The 21888-nt window shown below is 39.3% G+C and overlaps 2 protein-coding genes across 8 annotated transcripts in view; one reads left to right on the top strand and one right to left on the bottom strand.

The window, feature by feature from the left end:
• Positions 1 to 303: 303 nt before the first annotated feature.
• Positions 304 to 10285, bottom strand: LOC122976493 (sodium/hydrogen exchanger 2-like). The gene is made up of 13 exons (XM_044345001.1): positions 9342 to 10285; positions 8852 to 9177; positions 7909 to 8046; positions 6626 to 6876; positions 5756 to 5973; positions 5033 to 5232; positions 4220 to 4309; positions 3989 to 4059; positions 3684 to 3851; positions 2739 to 2844; positions 1707 to 1823; positions 1528 to 1621; positions 304 to 1445 (listed from the first exon to the last, which is right to left on the bottom strand). Exons 1-13 carry the CDS (start codon positions 9619 to 9621, stop codon positions 1021 to 1023), a joined length of 2484 nt encoding a protein of 827 aa, XP_044200936.1. The 5' UTR covers positions 9622 to 10285; the 3' UTR covers positions 304 to 1020.
• Positions 10286 to 12322: 2037 nt separating this feature from the next.
• Positions 12323 to 21888, top strand: part of LOC122976410 (inositol polyphosphate-4-phosphatase type I A-like) — a 50699-nt gene continuing 41133 nt past the window's right edge. For 3 of the 7 annotated variants that reach the window (XM_044344863.1, XM_044344865.1, XM_044344860.1), the window contains exon 1: positions 12325 to 12478. The gene's annotated coding sequence lies outside the window, so the exon portion shown is untranslated. Of the gene's footprint in view, positions 12479 to 17676; positions 17799 to 19554; positions 19644 to 21888 lie in introns of those variants that run through there. The other 4 variants (XM_044344866.1, XM_044344864.1, XM_044344861.1 and 1 more) reach the window with 4 other exon arrangements.

Below are 21888 nucleotides of genomic sequence, written 5' to 3'. Positions count from 1 at the left end.
AAAAAGAAACTTGCATGAGAGGTTTCACTCAGTTATTGGCTTCAGCTCCATTCTTAGCTTGCTGCTTATTTTAGGCAACACTGCCATTTCCACCATTGTCACCATCTGTTGCATTGGATAGTAGTTTAGTGGTGACATATAAAGCACCATTATTAGGCCTGATAGTACTTAATATATTTAGATCTCTGTCTCTCTGTCTTTCATTACAGTGACATAAATACATTTTGTATCATGGCTGTGTGGGCTCTTGATTGGCAGCTGATGACTCATTAAGCCCTTTGTGTTATTGGTTTGCAGGTGCTATTTTTACTGCTATTTCTTTTAATAGAAGACACCCGCGATCATGTGGAGCTAATGTTGAACACATACAAGAATACAAGTGATCTGAGGTTTGTTGCATTTATTTTTATACAGTACTTTTAGCAACATTTACTCATTACATTCACACCACAATGTTTAAAAAAGACAACTCAATAAACAATATATGCTAATTTTAAATATTCCAAAGTGATCAAGACCTTCTTGACTCCCAACGTACACCTTCTTAGACACTGTAAGGACGGGCAATAAAAAGGTGTGTTTGCATGTGCTCATACGCATGCACCAGTGAAGAACATGGCATTAAGTTTCGGTCATTGAATTGTAGTTTTGATCATAAAAACACAGTTATTTCTCAGAGAAAGATTTCATAAGGCAGAAATAATGCAACTGGTTGAGTTAAACCTCAGTGGGCAAAACCCAATAGATATAATTTATCTAAAAAAAGAGCAGTTCCAAGGCATCAATATCATGAAATCTTGTGGCCTAATGAAAAAAAAATCTAACTAGTCATATAAAATCGTCAGTCTTTTATTTGTCATTTTTATTCTATTTCATATTGTTCACTCATATTTCCTGTTTTTCACTTGTCATTTAGCTAATTTTACATCTATGTTTTTGGTGTTTATCTCAACCAATAGTTCAGCCTCCAGAGCAGCTCTACCTCTGTTCATATGCCTCATCCCTCCGTCCTTCCTTTTGTCATGATCTCCCTGAGCCTCGAGACCCCTGTGATGTGTGTCTAAGTAGTGGGTTTCCCGCCCCATTTCCATTGAGATCCTGGTTGTCCGGCACCCACCCTCGAGGTGGTGGTAGCTGGGGAGGACGCACTGTTTCCTCTCCTTCTCCTTCTGAGTCAGCTGGCTCAACATCTGCTTCTCGATTCGAACTGTGCCTCCTAGGTGCAGGAACTGGTCCTTTCCTGCCTCTGAGGCTGGAAGCTTTGAGACTTCCAGGCCCCCTCTCATCTAAAACATCCAGCCCAGGAGCAACTGGCTGCTCCCCTGTACTCCCAGACTCCTTGATGGTGTTCAACCTCCTCATAGACACTTCAGAGCGGTATGAGGAGCGGGGCGACACACCAGAAGCTTGGAGACGGTCTGAGAGACGATCCAACTGACCACCACCTGACACAACACAAATATTTAAGCATTTAGTTTGTAACCAGGACAATCAAAAACAAAGATGCTCCCATCAGTATAAACTCACCATGACTTCGTCTTCTGAGGTGGAAGGCAGACTCCAGATCCCCGCCAGGCTGGAGGGAGAAGTACTTCTGAGATTTGGGGATGTTCAGTGCAGGCTGGAAGAAGAGGAGGAAGAATAAGGGCCAGGCAGGTATAAAGCAGGAAGTTATTTATTAAAGTCTTTTTAAAACAGAAACCCACCTGCTCACGGAAACTTTCAGCACGGAGGCTGCGTCTGATGCTTGCATGTCGGCGAATCAGAATCTCCCTGGCCGGGTTGTTCTCGGGAAGGTTGTATTTGTTGGTGTAAGCCATCGTCTTAACAACAAGGAGAGATACTTGGTAAGAAGTGAACGGTGGGAACAACATATTTAATATAAATAGTTGATGCACAGGAAACGTTAGGGTGAGAAGTAACATTTACTCTGACAGATTCTTGTAAAACAACAGCACAAAAAAATCTGAAATAAGGGAAACTAGTCATTTGGAGTGTTTGCATCATCAGAAGTTTAGGACCCATTGTTTTTTTAAGGGACTAAAGGTAAAGATATCTTGGCTGCATCAAATTTACCCTTTTTTATGTTTCCTCTGAGTCGCCCAGCTTTATGGAAGTGGTAAAATAAACTGATGGAGCACTACTTTAAGGTTCAGAAAAGTTCAGACACCATAATCTAATACAAGTAAAAGCAAAACAGCTACTGCAATTTTACAGAATTCATGAAAATATTATCATATGAAAGAAATTTCAGGTGTATTTTCCTTGAAACTACACATATTTCTTCTTATTTGCTTTTTCAATGAGCATGTATACACTGCAAAAATACTCCAACAAGTCATTTAACCTGCAGAAACTACTGATTTCTATTGCTTCTCATGCAGATTAACTTTAACGCCATCAAAAATAAATGTTTTTATGAAATCTGATTGCTTTATGTCTTCATGAATTTGTCAACCAAAGACATTTAAGAACATTAAATGAGTCATTAAAGCTTATACACCTGTATAGTTTCCAATCAAAAATGACCAATCATGAGAAATAAACATGGGAAGCGTTACACACACATGTAGTTTAAGGGAAAAGATACATGGAGACCTATTCCAGAAATTAATGTTGAAATGGTATTAAACACCATTAGATGTCAATTCAACTTCATTTAAAAGCGAAACCTCTTGTTTTTGAACAGACACAACCGATGACACATTGACAGCGTGGAGCTATGCCAATGATTTTACCTTCTGTCTGATCTTGTACATGTTCTTCGACAGGATGTCGTGCATTTTCCTCACGTCGGCTGCCAGGAACTTCTTCTTCGATCGAGACGCTTCCTTCCTCTCATCACTGATAGGAGGTGAGAGCAATGAACGGTGAATGAGAGACGTTAATGAAATCTAATGTTTTGCTATTACTACTGACATTAAGACGGGTTGCAATTAGGATGAACAGATTTCCAGCTGATGGAAAACTGCACCATCAGCTGGAGCCAAATTAGATTTGTTTAATGCATTAAGCAGATGCACTTGCAGTGACAGTTAGTGAGCAGATAGAGTTTCACAGTCAGTATTAGCTTTATCATTGTCATTCTAATCATTTGCTAAAATTTGCAGGTCATGTATAAGCTGTTATAGTGAAACAACAGCCATGCTAGTGGCTCTAATAATTTGTACTTGGGTTCAGGATCACCAAGGTTATGATGATTTATCCTGAGAGGAGCATGAATGTCAAATTTAATGGCAAACCATCCAGTAACGGTTAAGATGTTTCACTAAAAACCACAAATGTCAACTTCATGGTGGTGTTAGAGGAAAAGTTAGTGAATCACCAAAGTTATTAGGATTCATTCTCTGGGCACCATGAATGTCTCTGTAATTATTTATGGAAATCCATCCACTAATTGTTGATATATTTTCATCTGGACCAAAGTGGACCAACATTGCCATCCCTAGAGCCATGCTAATTGGTATAATAATATTATAATAACATTATAATAATAATAATAGATCCTTCTAGTTGGAGAGTACCTGGATCAAAAAACTTGATCAATAGCTTATTAACATTAAAAGCTGCAGACTTGATGAAGGCAAAAACATCATTAATCATTGATAAAGGTTTTTCCACTTTGCAGTAAGACATCAAGTCTTTTCTTTAATGAACTGATCAGCCTGTGTAGAGTAACTTACTGCAGAGAAACAATAGATGGCGCTGCACTCAGGTCTCCCAGAGGCGTGTCCAGTAAGCCGATGGCGGTCTGCAGCTCCAGTTTCTTATACAGAGACACAATACTGGACTCAGCCCTGTTGTCTCGAAGCAGGATGCGCCTCAAAATACGATCGTTGAACTTCTTAAACCTGACACACAAACAAATGAATAGAGAATATATAAAGCATTGATGCTGAATATCCAAAATATCCCAAATAAATTCATTATATTTCAATCTGTGTTGTTTTTCTTAAATCTTACTAAGTAATAAACAGAAATATCCTACTTGTCTTTCCAGTAAAAGTGGCTCCATTGTCCACACAAGTCCTCAATACCACTAACAATGTGCTCCATCACCTGGCCAAAACACAGAAATGCAGCAATTTACCAACTAGAACAGGTGTCAAGGGACAGGCAGTAGAAGAAAAACAACATGAGCTGTTAAAGCTGTTAAATAAGGATTAAAATCAGTAAAGAAGAGAAAACAAAATACATTACAGTAACAGCTAATACTTGCCCTATTGTGAACCTCGACATTGATGGTGTTCAGATCTTTGTTGGTCCTCCTGATGTTTATATACTCTACTATGGGACGGATGCTGATACCCTGGAAAGATGATAGAAAATATATATAAAAGCAGTCAGAGTGCTTGTTTTTGAAATAACCTGGCTGTTGAAAAGAAAAAAAACAATATTGTAAATCCACAGAAACCACATTTAAGCTGTTACTGTGCATGTGTAACAGATGATAATGGATATGTAAATTCAACTTGTTATATCATTATTTATTTGAAACCAATCATTAGTGCCTATATTCGGTGGTAGGTAAGATATTTAAGATAAGCTGTAGCGTCAGTCCAATCTTCTATGTTGTGTTATTGGCTTATATTGTTTCCTAATATATTGTTTTGTAAGTAAAACTATATTTTTGCCCAAAAGTTTGTATAATTACTCACAGATACACATTTTAATTTAATTTCAAACTTACTAAACTACAATAAAAGAAGCTAGTCTTGCATACCAGGGTTCAGGCACCCGCTACAAATCAAAGAAGCCCATGGCATTCAACAACTCTTCAGTAAATTAAATTAATTCCCCCTTTACACTCTACTTTTTTCTTTCTACAGTGCCAGCTGAAACCCCAGAATGCTTGGTTGTATATGTTACTGAAATATACTGTAGATTTGGATCTTTCCCAGCTTGCCTTGGGCAGGAGCTATAGCTCTGGATAAGATCATAACATGTGTCAAGAACATTTTCAGTTTCTAAAACCTGCACATAGTCTCCTGTCAAACAATAATATGAAGTACAGGGTGAAGTTGTGTCTCACCTGCACCAAAACAGTGAATATAATGATGGCGATTGAAGCGGTGACAAACAGATTCCTTCTGTTTATGTGATCGGGCAAAGTGAAGACCAGGGCAAAGCAGATTGCCCCTCGCAGGCCTCCGTAGGACAGGCCAAACTGGTCCTTGAAAGTGAACTGGATTGTACGGAAGGGGTTGATGATCTGGGTTAACACCAGAATGCCTGCAGGAAAGGAGTTGAGAGGTTTGATGAGCCTGTGAATGAACTAAGATCTCTATCGCAGTGTTGGAAAGTAACTAAGTACAATTTTGAGGTACTTGTACTTTACTGGAGTGTTATACTTTTAATCCATTACATTTCAGAAGGAAATATTGTATTTCTTATTCCACTACATTTATTCAGGAGCTTTTCAGATATATGATAATCTTAAAAAACATGATGCATCATCTTAGATTAACTATCCAACAGTATATTAAGTTTTTCAGTAAAAGTACTCAAATAACATATATATGATAATTTGGCCATTTTGCATAGCAAGAAGTTTTACTTTTGATACTTTAAGTACATTTTGTTGATAATACTTCTGTACTTTTACTTGAGTAAAGTCTTGAATAAGGTACTTTTACTTGTAATTAAGTATTTTTATACTGTGTTTTACTTCCTCCACTGCTTTTTTGGCAGAGGTTGTTCTCTCCCAAATCCCAGAGGCTCGGGAACAACCCATCTGAGGAAATATGTCTCTCACCGATTACTCTCCAGATGAAGGCAAACAGCAGCGTAAACATGATGTAGGCCCAGTTCCACTCGTGGTCACTTGTTATGGTGACGACTCCCAGGAAGAAGAAGATGAGAGTTTCGGAGACGGTGGCCAGCATCTTGATAACGTGACGAATGGTGGTGCAGGATCTCTGAGATACATTCTCCTCCACGTAGAACTTCATGGTTATGGCACATGTTATAATGCTGCAGGGAGGGAAAAAATTAAAGCCTTTTGTGACTGAGCCTTAAAACCCTGCAAGTACACATTCCTCTGAGAGGTCAAGGATGTGATCTGTCACCTCCTGTGCCAGTTAGAGCTAAGTACTGAGAGGGAAGATCAATTTCCTCCAATCATAGGATCGACTCTGATCATCAACCCTAAGTCCTGGACAGTTTCTCAGATTCCTCTGATCAGATTTTGACAGATATGTCCATAAATTTAACAATGGAAAAACATTATAGGGCAACATTTTTAAAGGCTTTGTATAGAAAAGTGGATGAAATGGTCGGATTATATTAAATCAACATGTATTAATGAATAAATTAAGGTTTCTCTGTTCATTTATGTATTTATTTATTCTTGTTTACAGTAATTTCTGAAATGGAAGCTGTAAAATGGATGGATGCAGATTCTAGATACTTTTTGTTAACTTAAGTTGGAATCTACCCATTTTTCAGCCACTTAATGTCTGCAACTGCCATCTGAATTTGTCATTTAAACCTGCAACGTCTCACTTTTCATTTCTCTAACTTTTCAAACAATAATATCAACATGAAATTTTGTTAGATGCATGTTAATAAACTGTATTTAATATATTATTAGAGTTTTTGGTCTACACCCAGTGTTTCCACTCACGCCAAGACGCTGGAGAGGCCAAACAGCTCGGCCACCAAGTACGCCAGGTAGCTGTACATGAAGATAAAGAGGGGCTCGATCTGTCGGGTGTTGTGGGTGAAACGTGTGGTGAACGCTGCCACAAAACCAAACAGCATGCCAAAGGAGACTCCTCCAACCCCCACCACGACGAACCTGGCCACACCCAGGAACACATCAGTGGATTCAACAAGTGACATGTCTGTCACGAAGGAAAAAATGCTGTAAAGAGCCTGAGACACAACGACAAAGACAGAAAAAGAAGATCAGGAAAGAAAGTCTATAAACACTTTAAGGTTGGATAGTTTCACATCTAGCTATTGTTACTTCAGTTTACATGACACACAAACACACAACACAGACTGTAACCTGCAGTTCACACACAGCTGTTGTCAAGCCGGTTTGACAACTCAAATCCTCTCAGGAATCTGCTCCAATTCAACTACTGGTGAAACTGTTAAACTTGACTGTTGGGTCAGGCTGAATAGTATGTGCCAACACAACCTGTGTCACTTGTCTGGTAATACTGACATGTTCAAGGCACCCAAGATACAACTGGGGTGCCAGTTAGTTAGTTTTGAGTCAAACTTGCTTCTCAGGTTAAATGCAGCCAAAGCAAAGACGGATCTGTTGTGGTTGACATTTCCATTCATCAGTGGGGAACTGGTCAAACTAGACTGGGGGGGAAAAGAAGGGGCACACAGATCTACTGTTGTTTGCATATCACCCCCCAGGCATTGCAGTCTCTTTCACAAATGTACAGGAGACCAACTACATTTTGCCTAAATGGAAATGTGTAATTTACTGATGTCATGTTGGATTCTGGGCATTTAGATTCACCAGCTGTTTACCTTTTTCCTGCTACAAAAAGATCAAACTTAAAGGACGGGTTCACAGTTTTTTAGGTGTGTCTTAAAACAACAGTCAGGTGTCCATATGAACAGTGAAAAAGGTTTTTCCTCGTTGTAATCATTCCTCCTGTTCATACTGGCTATTAAAAGATCCCCTTCAAATGCACTTTCAGTGTAAGTGATGGGGGACAAAATCCACAGTGTGTCCACACAGTCATTTAGTGCAAAAATGCATTTAAAAGTTGATCTGAAGCTTATATCATGTGATTCCTCAGCTTAGTATGTCTCAAGAGTGATACTGAATCCTTCTACAGTATCTCCCAGCTTTGGTATTTGATCACAAGCTTGCCCAACAAGATGTGTCTGCACATACAGCTAGTTTTATGCAAACACACACACGACCTCTGTACTCACCACAGTGACAGCATCGTTGAAGAGTCCCTCCCCAAATATGACTATATGTATCTGCTCATTCACCCCGATGTCCTCAAACACATTCAGCACGGCCACAGGGTCAACAGCTGAAATGATGGACGCAAACAGCAAGTTCTCCTGCAATAAAGTAAGGGATAGAGAAAATGGAAAGAAAACAAAGAAAGAGGTTTTTACTGTTTTTACTGTAAAACACAGCAGTAAATCATTCTTTGTGTCTAGTTTTCTTTGTTAGACATTTAGATGAATGAATAATGAAACATCTCCATTATTTAAGGAAACAATCTCACCACAAGGTACATTTAGAAGCTGTTCTGGAGCTTTTCCATTTGTTGTGAAATTGCAGAAGTTTTAAGAACTTTTGAAGGGTAATTGTTGATTGACCTTGGAGCTTTTGATGATATCACATGACAGATGATGAGATTGTTTTCTCAGCCACTGTTTTGAAGGCCAAGAATGAAACATTTCTCTGTTATTGTTGTGACTTTTTTGGAAATGTTGGAGCCACTTATGCATTTTATTCCAAACCCTTTCATCTAAAGTTTACTTTTAGATTTTAGTTTTCTAGTCTTTGGGCAATTTCATGTGTTCAGGCCTGAAATTATTTGACTAAGGAATCATATGGTTGTAGATATTACTGTGTTTTAAAGGATGATAAGCCAAAAAGATTGGAAACCACTGCCTTGCAGTATGTCGGTGCAATTCTTAAAATAGGTGATGGGAATATAAAATCTCATACTGGCAGTATGAGAGGGAAGTAGTGTGGGGGGTATCTTGTCTGAATTCCCTTTAAAAGACTTAGAGATTACTGTTTTTGATGCTTCAACATTTTCCACTGATTCAAATTTAAAAAGCTAAACTTTCAAATATCAAAATCACATAAAAACACACACACACTCCTGTGCTTCTCGTGTTTGTTCCTGACCTGCAGGTTGATATCTTGAAGTCCAAACACCTCAAACTGGCAGATGGCATAGAGGGAGAGCCCTATGCCGATACTGTTCCACAGAGTTCCCACCACACTGTACCACAGCACCGTGCCGATGTTTTCAAAGAACGGCCTTGTGGGCATGAAGTAGCCGCTCTCCAGGACGATGGGTGGGAGCATGTAGAGGAAGAAGACGTTGGAGCTGAGGACAGCCGGGGGCTCTTCTTTGACTGAGTGCATGATGCCGCCAACTATTAGGCCGATGGCAATGAGGAGGCAGGACTCTGGGATCCAGATGGTGATTTTATGGTAAATGTGGAAACCTGAAAAGAAGACAAGAGACAATAAAGAGATTGGACTTCAACCTACAGATTAAGGCTATGTTGCTGTTGTTATTTGGTTTGCAAATCCTGATGCAAATAATGCACAAACACCAATGTAAACACCACCTGGAAACATTTTGTTCAAATGGTTCATCCAAACGTACCAATTTTGGCAAAGGAGGCCAGCAACACCCACAGAGTAAACTCAAAGGGGACCTGTATCCGAGGGTAATCCATAGTAAATACAGGAAGGCTGGGCCTCTCCTCCTCAGGGAAGGCCTGCGGTTCATTTTGGAAGGGTTTGACAGTGAGGAAGTTGGTTGGTGGTGAAGGTTTTGACTCCTGCATCTCACATTTCCCTCCGACACAGCAGATCGAGATTAGCAGGAGCATGTAAAAGGCTCCTCTCTCAGTCCTGACTTCAGACCAAATCAAGGCCCCCATTTTCACAGGTTAACACAGATCTCAGGTTTTTCCAAAGTGAGGCAGAAAACACTTAAAATATTAGTCCCAAAACATTGAAGAAAAAAGTCTTTTGTGCAGTTTTAGTTGGGTGCAGCCAATAAAAAACTAAAATAGTCCAAAATTTGCTATAAATCCTTCATTATTAGTTCAATAATGGCTCCTTTAATCCACATCCAGAGTGACAAAGTGTCAAAGTTTCAAATGGAAGTAAAAAATGTGACATGTTGAAGTTTTAGGACAAACAAAATGAATTCAGCAGCTCCTTCTAAGCAGTCTGAGGTGCAACACAATTCTGGTTTCAACTGTTGCTGAACCTGCTTGACACAAAACCTGTGAGTCTTGCCTACTGGGTGGAGCCCACTGGAGCTGATTGTCCCACAGTGACATGAAACAAAAGTTGCTTGCCTATGTTGTTGGCATGTTTGTTGAAGTCCAACCCCCGCTCTGATTCAGTGTAAATGGGTGTTAAAATGAACCATATAAAACATGGACACAGGTTTATGGTTGTGACTCAGGAGGGTCTCTGTAAAGGTGGAACTGGAGGTTTTAATGCGTATTTTAACACCTGCAATTACAAATAATCTCCACATGATGGTGGTAGAGGACAACTTGGACTTTGAACACTTGCTCTATCAAAGAATGGGCCAAGTATGAACACATTTAGAGGGAAAATCATAATGTGCCTTCTAGGAAAGTTCCACATTCATAAGTAAAATATTATGATTTTATAATATTGTAAATATGGCCTACCGCTTGCAGCAAGGGAGAGCCCTACATCTTTAAGACTCATCTCAAACAATGGCTCAAGGCAAAGCAGAACTGTGATCACTGTTAACCAGACATGTGTACAATGTATTTTGTCTTTTTCTGCTTGTGTATTTGTGTATTTGTATTTGGATATTGTTACTGGTAGCGTTTCTGTTTTTGTTATCTGCCCAGGGACTACAGACTCCAGCATGTTTACATCTTGTATTTTATACTGATGTTCATTAATGTGCTCTGTCCCAAACAAACAAACAAACAAATAATAAAAACTGATTTTTCTCAATCCCTTAGAAAGCATCCACAACTTCCCCAAACATCATCAGCTCTTCAAAACCCATATGAGAAATTATATGCTGTACAAATTTATGTTTTTATATTTTATGTTTTTTTCTTTCACTTTGTTTCCCAGTTTGTAATGCAATTATAAGACCCACTGAATTATTTAATTTTACATATTTTTGATTCACTTATTTGTTTCTATCTATCTGTATTTTTTCTATTTGTCATTGTTATTTAGGATTTATTTATATTAGAGTTAGGCACTTTTAAGTTTTGTGACTGTTGATATTTTGAACTGTTACTGAAAAAAAAAATGTCATTATTATTAGTTTGTACTAGTTCTGGTGGAAGTACTTGTAATGAGGACAGTGGCTCTTCCAGGCAATTAATATAGTTGAAGTACAGCAGCAGCAGCAGAAGTTGTGGTGGTGGTAGTAGTAATAGTGACATACAGTACTGCAGTTGTAGTAGTTGTAAGTAGCTGTAATAAGGTACTATTCTACTTATAGTGTGACAATGATTATGCTTAGCTTGCATGTTTTAGAAATAGATAGCTAGATATACAGTATATAAGTGTGTCTGTATCCAGTAAATTGTTGTTAGCTTTTAATAATTTACATTGTGTATAAGTAATTGCCAGCTGTGGAAGAAATGCTCAGTTCTTTTATGAAGTAAAAGTAAAACATTACAGAACATAAAAATACTGTTACAAGTCCTGCATTTAAAATCTTACATAAGTAAAAGTACATAAGTATTATCAGGTAAGAGTACATGCCTGTGCAGGAAAATTGTCCTTGTGAGTGTTATATAAGTACATATCACACTGTCGGATAGTTATTACTGAAGCATTAATGTGTAAGATCATTTTTAATGTTGTAGCTGATTTAGTTATACATATTTTAACTAATTTGTATACTGTTGGGTTATTTAATCGATAACAATATATCACATTTCATATTCTGCAAAGTTATAGCTGTCATCTAAATGTAGATTTGTACAATTTGCCTCTGAAATCTAGTGGAATAGAAGTAAATAGTTTAAAATGACAATACTCAAGTACCTCAAAACTATATTTAAAGTCCCCCTCTACCCAAAAAAGTGTTTTTCTATGTGTCCCTACAGTTGGATGTTTGAGCTTCACTGTGCAGAGTGATGTATGTGCAGAGTTTGACACAGTTTTCACATTCCTCTGCTGAAAGTAGAAAATTCCTCTGTGCACATTTCAACTAGTTTGGACGTTTTTCTGGTCCAATATTCAACCTACACAAATGTGATGTGGAAACTTGAGGCCCACATGAACTTTTCACTGAAGTAGGAGACATCTTGTGTCCAGCAGGAAAACTTTAGAAATGAAATATATTTGCATATTTCTACATACTTGAGTTCTTAATGAGGGAGAAGGAACAGATGATAACAAGATAATATAACTTTTTATGTGGAAAAACAATATCAGACACAAATCGTTATTCAAAGTAGAGTATTTTATTTACATCTTAGGGACCTTTAAGTACAGCACTTGAGTAAACATATTTAATTTTGTTCGACAGAGAAATAATAGGCCTGTAATTAGGCCTATTATATTTTTTTGTCATCGTTTGGAAAAAAAAATCTACGTGTTGCGTAGGAGCCTGCGTGATGACGCAGCCGGCGTGCTACGCAGGAGGCGTAACCAGCGGCGACTGCAGCCAGAAAGAGACAGAAACAGTGCGGAAGGTTGAGAGCTCAGTCCTCCTCACAACAGTTAGCTTACACCTAACAAACGGATATTGTATCATAACTCGAAACTGAGCCGGTAAGTAATGACTGTTTATCACGAATTTTAATTCAAAACACGTAGCGTAACGGCAGCTTTAACGGCTAACGGCTGCGTGCTTTGATAGTGTTTACTTCACACAGTAACGGAAGCTTGTTTAGTAAGCTAAGTCAGTATTTTATGTTGTTTTATGTTAGTAAACAAGCCTTATATTTATGGCATATAACTTCTAAACAAGGGAGGACAACGAGCAGTTGAGCACGGCAGGGCAGGTCAGGACGTAGGGGATCAACAGAGGATATAAAACGTACTTAACAGAGATAACAGTTAGTAAATTGGTCATTATTGTGCTTGTGTGTCATATCATAGGAAGAATTTCCTCTGACAGGACATATTAAAGTCTGTAAGTGGCTCATTGAGTGTTGCAGGCTGAGAAACACTGCTGCCGCTAGTATTACGTAACTTAGGGAAACGGTGCATTTTCCTCCAGTGTGTGTGTGTGAGTGTGTGTGTGAGTGTAAACAGTATTGCCATGTCATGTCTGGGCATGGTTATTGCATGATATGACTGATGTTGCAGTTTACAGCCTTCAAATCTTGCACACATGCAGACACACTCATTAGTATATTAGTTATTGTGCAGTCAGGGTAATGTACTGATTTTGCTGAGTGTGTGTGTGTGTGTGTGTGTGTGTGTGTGTGTGTGTGTGTGTGTGCTGTACTGCAGCTGTGTGTGTGTGCTGACTGTGGATGTGCACATGTGCTGAGTCTTGAGTGTGTGACTTTGCATGTTGTCCACACATTTCCTCCACAGTCTTTTTTTTTTTTTTTGTGTGTCCTGCTGTCAGCGGGTTTCTTCTCGCTGCTTATGCACGAGTCAAGGTCAGCTGGACATCGATATTTTGGGGAGCTGATGAGGCTCTTTATGAGGTGGAGAGTGACCTGCTTTCAGGGCCGTCCCGAGCAGGTTTGCTGTCCTAGGTGGCGAGCTTAAACCCAGGTGCCCTCCTGAAAAAATGAAATAAATGAATACATGTGCAGCAATAGCTTTAAAGACACAAACTTCTCAGTGCAGCTAGTAATTGTATCTCTTGAGGGGATGTGACAGCCAGGTTCATGTAGTTCAGTAGCTCATGTTTACAGGCATCATGTCCTTTTCCACTGTAAAGCAAAGCCTCTGCACGCACATCACTACAGCCTCTTCTAGCGAACACAGATGTGATCGTTTGTTGGGAGGATGGTGTTTCACTGTTTGAGTGCTCTACAACTGTTGGGTGCTGACTTCTCAGGTGTCTTCACATGTAGTCATATATGTGAAGGAAGTACAGCAGTTGCACCGTCTCTGTTCAAGGATGGTGTTTGACATTAGATCCGACTGGCCTTGGAAGTCTAAGACCATCAGATTAGTCAGTCAGGGAGTCAGGGGTAACAAGAGAGGTGGCTGAAAGCTCAGACAGCCAGTAAGTCGACCTTTGAGACAGAAGATTTTGTTACATTTACTCTTCTCAAATCTGAAGAATGAATTTCATGGTCAGAAGAGGAATTTATGATCCGCATAATATGCAACAAACGTGACAACTTTGGATCATTATTAGTGTCTCATTATTGCTTCAGACGTGGCAACCTTTGAGTTTGCTTCCTCTCGTGTCCACTGAATTAATTTTTTTTGCCCCGGAACCTATAATTCATCATCTTTTGAACCATCCGTCTTCGCTTTTTCCGTGTTGATTTTGTTCTACCTGCAGTCTTGGGAAAACCCCATTACTTCCATTTCCTCTGGCTTTTCCACATAAATCATCTCCTGTCGCTCTCCGTCTCTTCGGTTTTAAAAACTCGAACCAGCCGGTTTGCCACCCGGCTTTTTTTTTTTCAGCAGAGAAAAATTCTTGAGACGTTTCCAGATTTGATGTGGTGCCTTTGTGGAAAACAGATGCTGAAAATGTTTCAGAGGTCTTCTCTACCCACTCTGACAAGAATAATAGCAGCAATGTGTCTGAGTGTCTGATTAAACATCCCCCTGGTTCTGATCCGGTCTGGGACTTCTCGGGATGCTGACTGGCAGCATGACAACAATTAGGCTAATTAATTAATTTTGATTAGTTATTTAATGCTAGTAATTGCTTCTTCTCTCTGTTTGACATCATTTTTTTTAAATACTTGGGGGTTTTGGAGTGTTGGTAGGACAAAACAAAGAACTTAAAGATGTCATTCAGGCCTTAATTACAAATTGAACATCAGTGTAAATTAGTTCTGCAACTATTAGTCACCAACTATTCTGGTTTTAGTCATTTTTTAAGCAAAAATGTCAGAAATTTGCTGCTTTCAGCCTCTCAGATGTGAAGATTTATGCTTTTCTGTGTCAAAGTGAATATCTTTGGGTTATTGGACTGTTGGGCGGACAAAACAAGACATTTGAAAACGTCACCTTTGACTCTGGCGGCACGACTGTCGCCTCTCAGTTCTCTCTGGGTACTCCGGCTTCCTCCTACATGCAAGTGAGGTTAATTGGTGCCTGCAGGTGTGAATGGTTACCTGTCTCGCTACACTACATGCTAGCCCAGTGATTGACTGGCGACCCATTCTGGCCTCTCGCCCAGTGTCAGCTGAGATTGGCTCCAGCTTGAACTTCTAGAGGATAAGCGGTGGATAGATGGATGAACCTTTGACTCTGGGGAATTATAACAGGCATTTTTTTTACTATTTATTTACTGACATTGGATTAGATTAAAAGATTAATTAATTAGTTGCAGCCCTGGTGTAAATGAGGCAATTATAGTGACTTTTGTTGTTAATTGGCTCAATTGAAAAGGTTTCAGATGGGAGATGAAGCGTTTTCAGCAAAACAGGTTATTCACACTGTCAGAGCTGAATTGATGGAGTGTGATTTGATTTTAAATCACATTGTTCGGTGTTCTCCTCCATCTCCGTCATAACTCGGTGTGTGTGTGTGTGTGTGTGTGTGTGTGTGTGTGTGTGTGTGTGTGTGTGTGTGTGTGTGTGTGTGTGTGTGTGTGTGTGTGTGTGTGTGTGTGTGTGTGTGTGTGTGTGTGTGGGGTGACTCATCACACTCTCCCACTCAAGCCCAAGAGGGTCGAGCAGGAGCCTGTTGATTCGCCCCTCGTCTCTGTCTTCCTCGCTCCCATCCAACGACACGCACATGTACACAGCGAGCACGTGTGCGGCGTGGTTTTGCGGCAGATGTTAGCCGTCTGCTGCCGTCTCGCTGCTCGTCTATTTTTAATAGATGGAGGAAGAGAAGCATATAGCTTACATAATGAGGAGATTGGAGCTGATAGAGACTCAGTGGGTCGTTAATGAGCTGTGTCACCCTCTTCACCAAAATGGATCGCTCAATAACCCACCAGTCTCATCTAAACTTCACAAGATGCGTGTTACAAAACAAATGCAGATGAGAGATTATTCCACAACTACGTAGAAATAAACATAACAAATAAGTACATCTTTTTAAAATAAACAAATGGGTTAAATTAATAAAAATAAATTGTAACTTGACTTGAAAATGTTTGGAAATGAGGAACATTTAAGGAAAAGTAAAGTTTAACTACTTGCTTTTCAGCCTTAATTTCACTACTATTATTGTTTATTTTCACAGTTAAAGACAAATAGAAGATAAATAGAGAAGAAAATATGTTATGAGAAAGGAGCTGGACTCACAGTAAGAAGACTGGTGTCTGAAATCAGTTTTCATCGTTTGTTTTTGGGTTGTTTCTTTTCTCTGCAGCTTAATTAACACTTTGCTTCTTGCTTTTAAGTTGCAGAACATCTTTAAAAATCTCTCCTTGTAAATTGTGATGTACAGACTCTATGTATATGTGTGTGTCCTTCCTTAGCAGATGCACACACACACACACACACGGTGTTGAAGTGTACATGTGTTGAGTTGAACAGGGCTGACAGAGACGCACACTGGTCTGCTGATGCTGGAAGCTCTCATGCCTAATTTATTATTGATGAGCATTGGGGGGGAAAATGGAGAAGCATCAAAAAAGAAGAGTGAAACCTGTACTGTGTGTGTGTGTGTGTGTGTGTGTGTGTGTGTGTGTGTGTGTGTGTGTGTGTGTGCGCGCGCGCCAAAGATAGGACCACCACATGGAGCAAGGCAAAAAAAAACGTGATACGTCCCCAGAGAGCCTCTGTTTACGAGCCATCTGCACACTGCAAAAAATATCTGTCGTATCAAACATTTTGATCCTGCAAAAAAACATGATTGATGTAGCTTCAGTGCAGTTTTAAAGCTGTTTTCTCTTTCAGTATTGTGAAAATGATGACACAGTTACCTCGACAGTCGACCCTTTTTCTTTGATCGGCTTACCGGGGCTGCATCTGTTCTGGTCCACAGTGCAGGTGAAAACAATTGAAAACAGAGGCAGCTTACTGAAGTCATTATCTTAATTATTTTATTATTTATAAATTACTTTAGGGCTCATTCCTCCTATCACTCCCATTAAGATCCAAACAGCACAGAAAACAAACTGCTTTTTCTTCTGTGATACAACTAACAATATAATAAGCACCTCTACCACATGTGACTGTATTTCCCTTATGTATTGTTTTATTGTTATTATGTATTCTTGTAGGAATCTTAAAGTAATAAATGAGCATTTTTAGATGCATTTGCCAGATATAAACATCAGGATTACCTTCATATGTGATGCAAACTTGTTATTGTAGGATATTAGTGTTTAAATTTAAAAATATATTGGGTACTGTTTAGGCTTTTTCCTCAACTGTCAGGTACCAAAACTGGCACAAAATGACTTTTTTGTTAAAACATTATTGTTTGGAATCAAAATAAGTGTCTGTACCAAAACTGAGGAGCTCTGTCAGCACTGATATTGAAAAAAATTGACACCCATTGGGCAGAAATTTGATGGATGAGTGAATCTTTGATTACATTTTTGGCTAACAGGGATGCACCGATCTGATATGCCGGATCAATCCTAACACTGTCTTTTTAAGCAGAGTCCAGTGTGTCCATGCGGTGAGATACACAGACTCAATGTGCAGAAATGAGAGCAGTAGACAGAAGTGGTGTCCTGAGAGGAAGAAAGTTGGACGGATGTATCCCTAGCGAGAGAGGTGATGCTGTTTTTGCTGCAGACCAGGCAGAGAAAGAGTTAATTGGCTCGAACGTTTGGGAAGCAGCGAGCTGTTAGAGAGAGAGAGAGAGAGAGAGAGAGAGAGAGAGAGAGAGAGAGGAAGATGGAAAGCAGGAGGAAGAGCAGAGGGAGAGGGCGAGGGCTGGCGGCAGCTGCAGTGTCTTTGCCTCGTGACGGCGTCTGCAGCGTGAGTTTGTTTACATCCATCGGCAGCAGATAGAGCGAAGCAGACATCCTCGGGTACGTGTGTAAACTCAGGCTGCCATCTGTTTAGCGGGCATTTTTTTTTTTTTAACCATCATCAGCCCTGAAACACTGATGTCATACAAACACACTCACAGATCCGGATGGTGACGTTGGTTTTATGTCTTGAGAATGACATCTGAGCTGCGTTTATGCATTTGGTAGAAAATGCACCATCATGCCGTGTGCTTTATAGGTTATCTTTTAACATTTAACATTGTGCACATTCTTTCTGGACTTCTGCTAAACTGTAGGACATATACAAGAGCAAATGTTTGTAAAACAGTGCTGTACTGATGAAAGATGGCTTTACTGCCACAGTCACCAGCTGTAGAACAGTTCCAGTAGTCGGTGAGAGGACTTCTACCATGTTTTACAGGCAGGTAGACGACTTCTGCTGTGGCTTTCACTTTTAAAAATCACTCTGCCTTTTTAAATTAGGGGCTGCTTTTTTGCCAGTGGACAGGCAGGCAGGTAGAGAGGGATGTAAGCTTGGAAAATGAGAGATAAATAAAGATAAATATTGCTATTGTGCAGACGGATAAAGAGTTTTGGTAGTGGGACTACTTCTCTGTCAGGTAGACCATCATGACTACTGCTGCAACTAACTTTTTATTTCTCAATGGTCTATAAAATATCAGAAAATAGTGGGAAAATGTGAAAAATTTCATCTTCAAATTGCTTTTTTTTCTCAGAGCAACAGTCTAAAAGATGTTTGTTTTAAAGTGACATAAAATAAATGGAGCCTGTGAATTTCTGGCTTAAAAATGAGTTAAACAACTAGTTGATTATGAGATATTATTTCTATTTATCCACTAATTCTTTAATCACGTTTAAATTGATTCAATGTTTATTTTACTAACATGACAAATCCCAAAGATGTTTAGTTAACAATCTCATAATAATACCAAAAAAAAAAAGCAACAGAAAGTTTTCACAGTTGAGAAGCTGGAACTGGAGAGAGTTTGATTTTTACTTGGAAAAGAACTGAAATGATTAATAATTAGCAAAGAAGTTGCTGCTTATTTTTCAGTTGATTGTCTGATCAATTAAACAACCAAGCGTTTCAGTTCTATTCATCCAATCTATACAAAGAGCCAGCTGGGTCCTGATGTATCTCGTCTTTTGACCAATTTAGTTAAAAAAAAAAAAAAAAAATAGCCACCTCGCTTTCTCCATAAAAGTGTATTAATGTTTTATGATGTTAGCAGGGGTCATCCTTCAGGCAGACTGGTCCATCTCCACTATGAAACCCTGCAGAAAACCCTGCACCAGTCTTCCCTCTGCATCTGATCAAGTACTATGACCCTTGACCTTTGACCTTACCACTATCTGTCGCTGGAAATGTTTGAACTGAACCGTATTCTGCTGTTGAACTCCCTGTCTCACTTTAAATCAGAGAAATGTTTACAGGGTGAAACACAAATGTAAACCAAAGACTGGGAACTGTAGCCAGACTGCAAGTGCACAAAAAGCTTTGTCACACCGACCGGGTAGTTTGCCAAAACAGATACCGGCCTCATCCAGACACTGGTAAAATTTATACTGGGATAACAGATATTCTAAAGGGTAAAATGATGAGAAATATGTGTAGCAAGATAACAGAGAAGTAACATCTTTCATAATTAAATGTGCCCATGTGTATGTTTGTGTGTGTGTGTGTATGTAAGTGTGAAATATACTGTTTTCACCCTCCCCAGCAGACCTCTTTTTTTTAGTGAAAACGCCCTGCAGCCCTGTGATGTTAGACGCGACGCCGCTGACAAATGAAATGAGGCAGACAAATGTCAGTCTTGGCAAACAGCATCATTGTGGCGCAGATGACTGGAGACTCAATCACAGGTCTGTCATGCAAACCAGGAACAGAGCTGCCCACAGTATTCTCAGGTCTTAAAGCAGACCTGTTCATTCTTAAAAGCTAATAAAATAGCCGTCGCCCTTCCACTTTTTCTACCATCTGCCACCGGAAACTCTGATAGCTTTAGTTCGCTCTTACAGTTTTGCACCATAAAGCAAAACAACAGCTTGCTGCAGTTTTAATTAGCTATTTTAAGCGATCGCAGAGAAATCTGTCCTGTGCTTACTGTCTTTCTAATGAGACTATGACTTCAGCGAGGTGACTCACATTTTGTTTTTTTTGTCTCATGATTCTGGTGATTCATTGGCCGATGCCTACATCTCCTCAGACCAGATGAGGTCACGGTCACATGGATCTGTTTGGTGTTGTTTTCTCCAATATTCACTTATTGAAAATGATCTTTTAAAGGTGTAATATGTAACTTTTCCTCATTAAAATGACTTAAAACGACTCGTCCTATGTTAGATGTTTTGTTGAGTTGTGTACTTACATTATCTCAATGTTTCCAACAATTTTCAAACTCAGAGAAATTCGTCATTTTAATCAAGGTAACGGTGTTTCATTTGGTCGCCTGTCGATGACGTCATCCCACCTTCTACCAAAGAGTACACGCTCACAAGATGATCATCATCTTGCAAGTTAGTTAATCTGACAGTTAATTTCTCGATTGATAGATTAAAAGTTTGGTCTATAAAACATCAGAAAACAGTGAAAAATGTCCATCACAATATCCAAGAGCACAAGGTGGCATCATGAAACCGTCCAAAACCCCAAATATATTCAATTTACTGTAATGTTAGACCAAGAAAAGAAGCTCATTCTTATATTCAAGAACCTGGAACTAACAAAAGTGATCTAAACGATTAATTGATTATCAGAATAGTTGTAATAATCATATCTAATAATTGATTAATCGTCTAATTGTTTCAAAAACTGGTTTGACTCGAGCAACAACAAACGGTATCCGTGTCAGGCTGCACAATTACAGCCCTGAAATTTTTTTTAACAATCTGATTTGCACAAGAACTCCAGGATTAAATGACCTAATTAAATATTGATCGGGATACTGAACAGCCTTATTTATATGGGGAGGTCTTCACTGCCAACCCAATCCAAAAAACTACATAACAAATGAAATAAAAGTAATACTTCAAAGACTGTTTTTTTTGGTTTGGTTCCCACTGCAGCTGGTCATCCATACTCAATGCAATTATTCTGCTTGACAGATTCATTTATTAAGTTTCCACTAATTGCATCAGTAGGAGAAATAGCGGAGAACTTTGCAATTTTCAGCCCCGTAACTATACTCATAGTTTGAAGAAAGGGAACCTTTGGTGCCAAACGTCCACAACCAAACAAGACAATAGAGCGTTGTCGACTTGTGTTATCATAACTGTGTTTTAGTAAACCAGTGGCTCAATCCTTCTGTTCTTCGTCAGCAAGTCTTCATTGATTACTTCCTTCATATTGTAGGAACTGGTGCATGCAGTTTCTCCTCGGAGCCAGTCAAAGAGAGACTCGTAACTTGACCCTGCCAGCTGACTTCTGCTTTCAGCGCCTCTTCAAACGCGTCACGCTGATGTTTTCATTTCTCCTGCGTCATGTCTAAACCTCAAAAGATGCCTGTCTTTTGTTACTGCTTCGCTGTTTCTTACTGCTGCATTAGACGTGGTTTATATCTATGAGAATCCACCCATCTTCAAAGACACCTTGCACTTCTGCTCTTTGCCTATGACATTCATTTCATTTCCTTTATGGTCAGTGGCAGGAAACCCCCCCCCTACCCCCACCCCCACCCCCGCCTATTTGCTAAATAGCAGCGAGTGAGAACTTTGCCAACATGCAAGGTTGCAAGTCCACCAATTACAAAATAATCAATACAGAAGACTGATAATGCTGTTCCCATCAACATAGTCACATTGTACAACATAATCATTTTTAGGAAATTGTAAACAAGTGGAATTATCCCATCTGTGTCACATGGTTTAACCAATAATGAAAGTGACTTCAAGGTAGCTTCTGAGTTTCTCTTCACTGGGGAACTCACTGGTGTGTTTGTGTGTGGGTGTAGAGTGTGCTCTCGTATGTCTAGCTCTGTGAGAACCAGTTTGAGTTTTACATCTTGAGGGTGAGCATATTTGTGCAATCTTTAAGGACTGTTTGAAGGTTGGAGAGAGAGAGAGAGAGAGAGAGAGAGAGCAGACACACAGACCTGCAGCTCTTTATACG

This window comes from Thunnus albacares, chromosome 24, assembly GCF_914725855.1.
Source record: "Thunnus albacares chromosome 24, fThuAlb1.1, whole genome shotgun sequence".
In the NCBI taxonomy this organism is placed as follows: domain Eukaryota; kingdom Metazoa; phylum Chordata; class Actinopteri; order Scombriformes; family Scombridae; genus Thunnus; species Thunnus albacares.
The sequence above is the reverse complement of the archived record's forward strand: the minus strand, read 5'-3'. Positions and strand labels throughout refer to the sequence as shown.

What these genes read in the sequence shown, in the direction of transcription:
- LOC122976493 (XM_044345001.1), bottom strand. Translation starts at nt 9,621, where the DNA reads ATGGGGGCCTTGATTTGGTCTGAAGTCAGGACTGAGAGAGGAGCCTTT. An exon ending in TATTCACTGTTTTGGTGCAG is followed by an intron (nt 4,310 to 5,032) that starts GTGAGACACAAC and finishes TCATCTTTCCAG; the next exon opens with GGTATCAGCATCCGTCCCAT. An exon ending in CTGAAAGTTTCCGTGAGCAG is followed by an intron (nt 1,622 to 1,706) that starts GTGGGTTTCTGT and finishes CTCTTCTTCCAG; the next exon opens with CCTGCACTGAACATCCCCAA.